The sequence below is a fragment of the Culex quinquefasciatus genome, chromosome 3 (genome assembly GCF_015732765.1).
Source record: "Culex quinquefasciatus strain JHB chromosome 3, VPISU_Cqui_1.0_pri_paternal, whole genome shotgun sequence".
Taxonomy (NCBI): Eukaryota; Metazoa; Arthropoda; class Insecta; order Diptera; family Culicidae; genus Culex; species Culex quinquefasciatus.
This window is the reverse complement of record NC_051863.1, coordinates 172,448,620-172,452,336: the sequence shown is the minus strand read 5'-3', so window position 1 is coordinate 172,452,336 and position 3,717 is coordinate 172,448,620. Positions and strand designations below refer to the sequence as shown.

The 3,717-nt window shown below is 43.3% G+C and overlaps 1 protein-coding gene across 1 annotated transcript; it reads right to left on the bottom strand.

The window, feature by feature from the left end:
- Positions 1-2,618: 2,618 nt before the first annotated feature.
- Positions 2,619-3,488, bottom strand: LOC6039290 (mitochondrial uncoupling protein 3). Its single transcript, XM_001848824.2, has one exon. The coding sequence runs from the start codon at positions 3,486-3,488 to the stop codon at positions 2,619-2,621; it is 870 nt and encodes a 289-aa protein (XP_001848876.2).
- Positions 3,489-3,717: the final 229 nt, after the last annotated feature.

The following is a 3,717-nucleotide window of genomic DNA, read 5'->3' as shown; positions in this document are numbered from 1 at the left end:
TTGATTTTAAATCACTTCTCCGACATCAGGAATAATTGTTTGGACATGCTCGCAAATTTTTTATTCAGTCGGAGAAATATTATTTTTCTTAAAAAAGTTTCATTTTTTACCACATGGTCACCCCTAATGTTGGCTCGATGCCACCATCATGCGACCGCGTGCTCCGTTTGTTTGTCAACAAAGCTGCAGCTGGATTGGGAGACGAAGTGAGGGGGAGGTTTTGACGTTTTTATGCCCGTATCTGGCCCGTCGCCTATTTCGTCGGTCGTTTCTAACGACCGAGTCCAGCAAGGTACTGATCGTACAATATTCATGTAATGTAAATCTTTCCCTGTTCCTGAGGGGAACACCCGTGAAGAGTATCGGGCCCGGCATTTACAAAGCGGATTCAGTGACAGTTTATTAATCAACTTAATGTTAACATGTTAAGGTTAATGCTAACATTCCATAGGTTATCTTCCTAAGGTGTCTTGATAAGCTTAAGGTTCAGATTGTGACGACACACTACCTTCCCTTTACTAGGTAATCGAATCCAGAAGGGAAAAGATCATCAGTTGTGTTGGTCCGAGCCGGGATTTGAACCCCGATCTACCGCTTACGAGGCGGAAGCGTTACCACTGGGCTACGTGGCTCGGTCTATTCAACAGTTGAAAAATCAAAAAAATCTATGTGTACAATGTTAAACTTCATTTTGACAGCATACTTGCGAATATGTTGTCGTAAAGGCCATTGGCTATCAAAGTAACGATAAAATGCCCAGGTCATCGTTGGTGGTCACAGTTGACGTTGAACTGGCTCGGATACCGATATCGTGCAACGAACAGCAATAAATGTCGCCATAGGGGAAGGTGGGGCAAGACGACCATATGGGGCAAGAGGAACAATCGCTCCTACGGCCGTAATTTGTACAATTTTGATTATTTCCAGTATGAGGAATTGTTGCTAGCAATGCAATTAGTTGATTCTACTACCACATAACCGCCAAAATGACGTAAACGCCACGGGGCATAAGATTTAATGAAATTTTTTTCGAAACCTTTGTTTTCTTATAATATTTGGAAAGTACAAAATAAGGCTTAGAGTTCGTTTTAAGGCTCATTTTATCAAAATGCTATTTTTCCTAGATCAGTAGTGTCCCTACAAATGACATGCACCTATTACAAAGTATGATTTAACTTTTGGTTATTTTTGTTGAGAGCTTTTAAAAAATCTTGTTCAGGTGGGGCAAGTGTACCATATGGATTTTTAGTATGGAAAAAAATACGAATTGCTGCAACAACATATTTTATTGGGAAATAAATACATGAAAGTACTTAAAAACTGATAAACAATCGTTAAAAAAAATTGTACATACAAAGTATAGTGATATTATGAAAATTTACTATTTATCATTGAAGTAGTATTTTTTTTTCGTAAAAACGATAAAATTTTTAGTAAAATATTATTATTTAATCTAAAAATGGAAGAAACCATTCAAATACATTCTAATCTGATGTATCTAAGTGATAACAGTTCAATTGTTAGCATATTACCATATTTTTTCATGCATTGTTCCTCTTGCCCCAACGGGTTGCTCGTCTTGCCCCACTAGTTTAGTAGAACGTACGGAAAATCAAAAAAATTAAAATCAATTTTTCACATTAAAAAACAGGATTTTTTAAAAACTTGTTTAAACATAGTCTTAGTCAAGACCTAGAATAAGATGATTATAATAAAATCCGACAGATTTTTTAACTTTTTAATGGGTTATAACGAGCATTTCCTTAGCTTGTTACACTTGCCCCACTTTCCCCTAACGATTTGTCAGATCAAGCATCGCTTGTAAATCGTTCGCACGAGTTGCACAGCGATAATGATCCCAGCATGCCGAAGGGATATAAACTCGACATACAGTATTACCAGCTGTGAAACGTTCCTCGCTGTCAGCCATGATTCTTCAAAGCATTTGTGTCACTCTGCTCGTCTTGGCTACTGCGACCGGATTGATCAAGCGGGAAATTCGGCTGGAACGAGTGGAGCAAATTGGAGGTGAAAACTTGCTGGCAAGTTCCGGGCTACGCGTCCGGAAGTACAACCGCACAACGGCTACATTGAACGGGACATTTAGCCTCCTTAAGGACCTTGATGGGACGTTTGATGTATGCAGTTTGTGACGTATGTTTCGTACAAGTTATTCAATGAAGTGAAGTCAAATTGATATTCCCAGATCAACGTAAAAACTGCCCGCAGTGCTCTCGGTAACAACCAGTTCAACGAGTATCCAATGAAGATTCCTCGGAAAAACGCTTGCCAGTTCATCCGTGACGTATGGCCAGAGTTTCAGCACTGGTGGCAGAACTGTTCCAACATACCTCTGGTTACGAAAGATGGTGAAGCATTCTGCCCGATGCTTAAAGGCCATTACTGGATTCGGGACTTGACAATGGACGTGTCGTTTGTGCCAATCTGCATTCCCGCTGGCTACTGGCGGATTTCTTGGGATTTTCATGAATCGACGGGAGACCTAGTTTTACAGTTGAGATTTTTCTTTCACCTCGTTATAGTGCAAACCATTTTGGAAAATTAAATTTCAAAAAAAAATCAGTCAACTTTCAATGTTCTATTTAATCTCATCAAGTTCAAAACACAATCATTTTAAGCTGCTCGTACGTGATCCACATGACCACGTTCCAGGAGACAAGCCGCGAAAAGGACGGCACGAATCCCTTGTAAAACGCCAAAAATCCTTCCTGCTGGCGCATCCGAATGGCACAATCGATCACGCCCCGGTAACGATTCTTAGGCGAGTTTATGTACCGTGTCTTGACCACGTCCACCGGTGAGGCCACCAGCGTAGCCGCAAACCCGGCTATCACGGCCGACCCAAAGTGCAGTCGCACATCTTCGCTCGGAACGGCCACGTACCTCAGCAGCGTGTCCTTGACCACGTCGTACACCACGACTTCCGCCACGTTGACGATCGAGATCCGACCCATGTTCGGCACGGCACCCTTCCATAGGCCACGAATCCCTTCTTCGCAGTAGATTGCTCGGTACGCGTTCAGAGTGCCAGTTGATAACCGACTCGAGTCCGCTTGACCTCGCACCTTGACCACATGCGTCGGATGGGCCAGCAGTACGGCGAGTCCTCCCGTGGTTAGCCCTGCGCAGATTCGCGTTCCGATTTGAAGACTACCCGGGTTGTCTTCCAACAGTGACGCGTAAAACGTTTTAACGCTTTCGTACAGTCCGAGTCGAATCGAGGAGAAGCACATCTGGCGTTGAAGTCCTGCGGACAGACCACCGTACAGCGCCTGGAAGCCCTCCTGGCGTGCGATCGTGACAATAGTTCCCGTGACACCCCGATACTTGCGGAAGCCTTTTTCCTGTTCACCCTGGATCTGCAGCCGCACCTTGGCCGTGTCGAGCGGGAACGTCACCAAGTCGGCGATGCATGCGGCCGCTCCGGCCGTAAGCAGCTGAACCGGAATCGCTGGTGGTAAACTCATGTTGGTGACATTTTGTTTTTTTTTTTGTTTTCAATTGATTTCATCACATGGCATACTTAATATTGACACTATAATCCAACAAATGTCAACTCCTTCTTGCTATGTAAAAATATTTTAATCAGACCAACGAGCGTCCCATACTTTTGGTGAAGATCCCAAGACAACCGCCAGTATCCGGCGATCGGCGGAACCTAGGCTGCATCAATAGGGTGTAATATCAAAATCGATT

Excerpts from the sequence above, each read along its gene's own strand:
- LOC6039290 (XM_001848824.2), bottom strand. The coding sequence starts at position 3,488 with ATGAGTTTACCACCAGCGATTCCGGTTCAGCTGCTTACGGCCGGAGCG.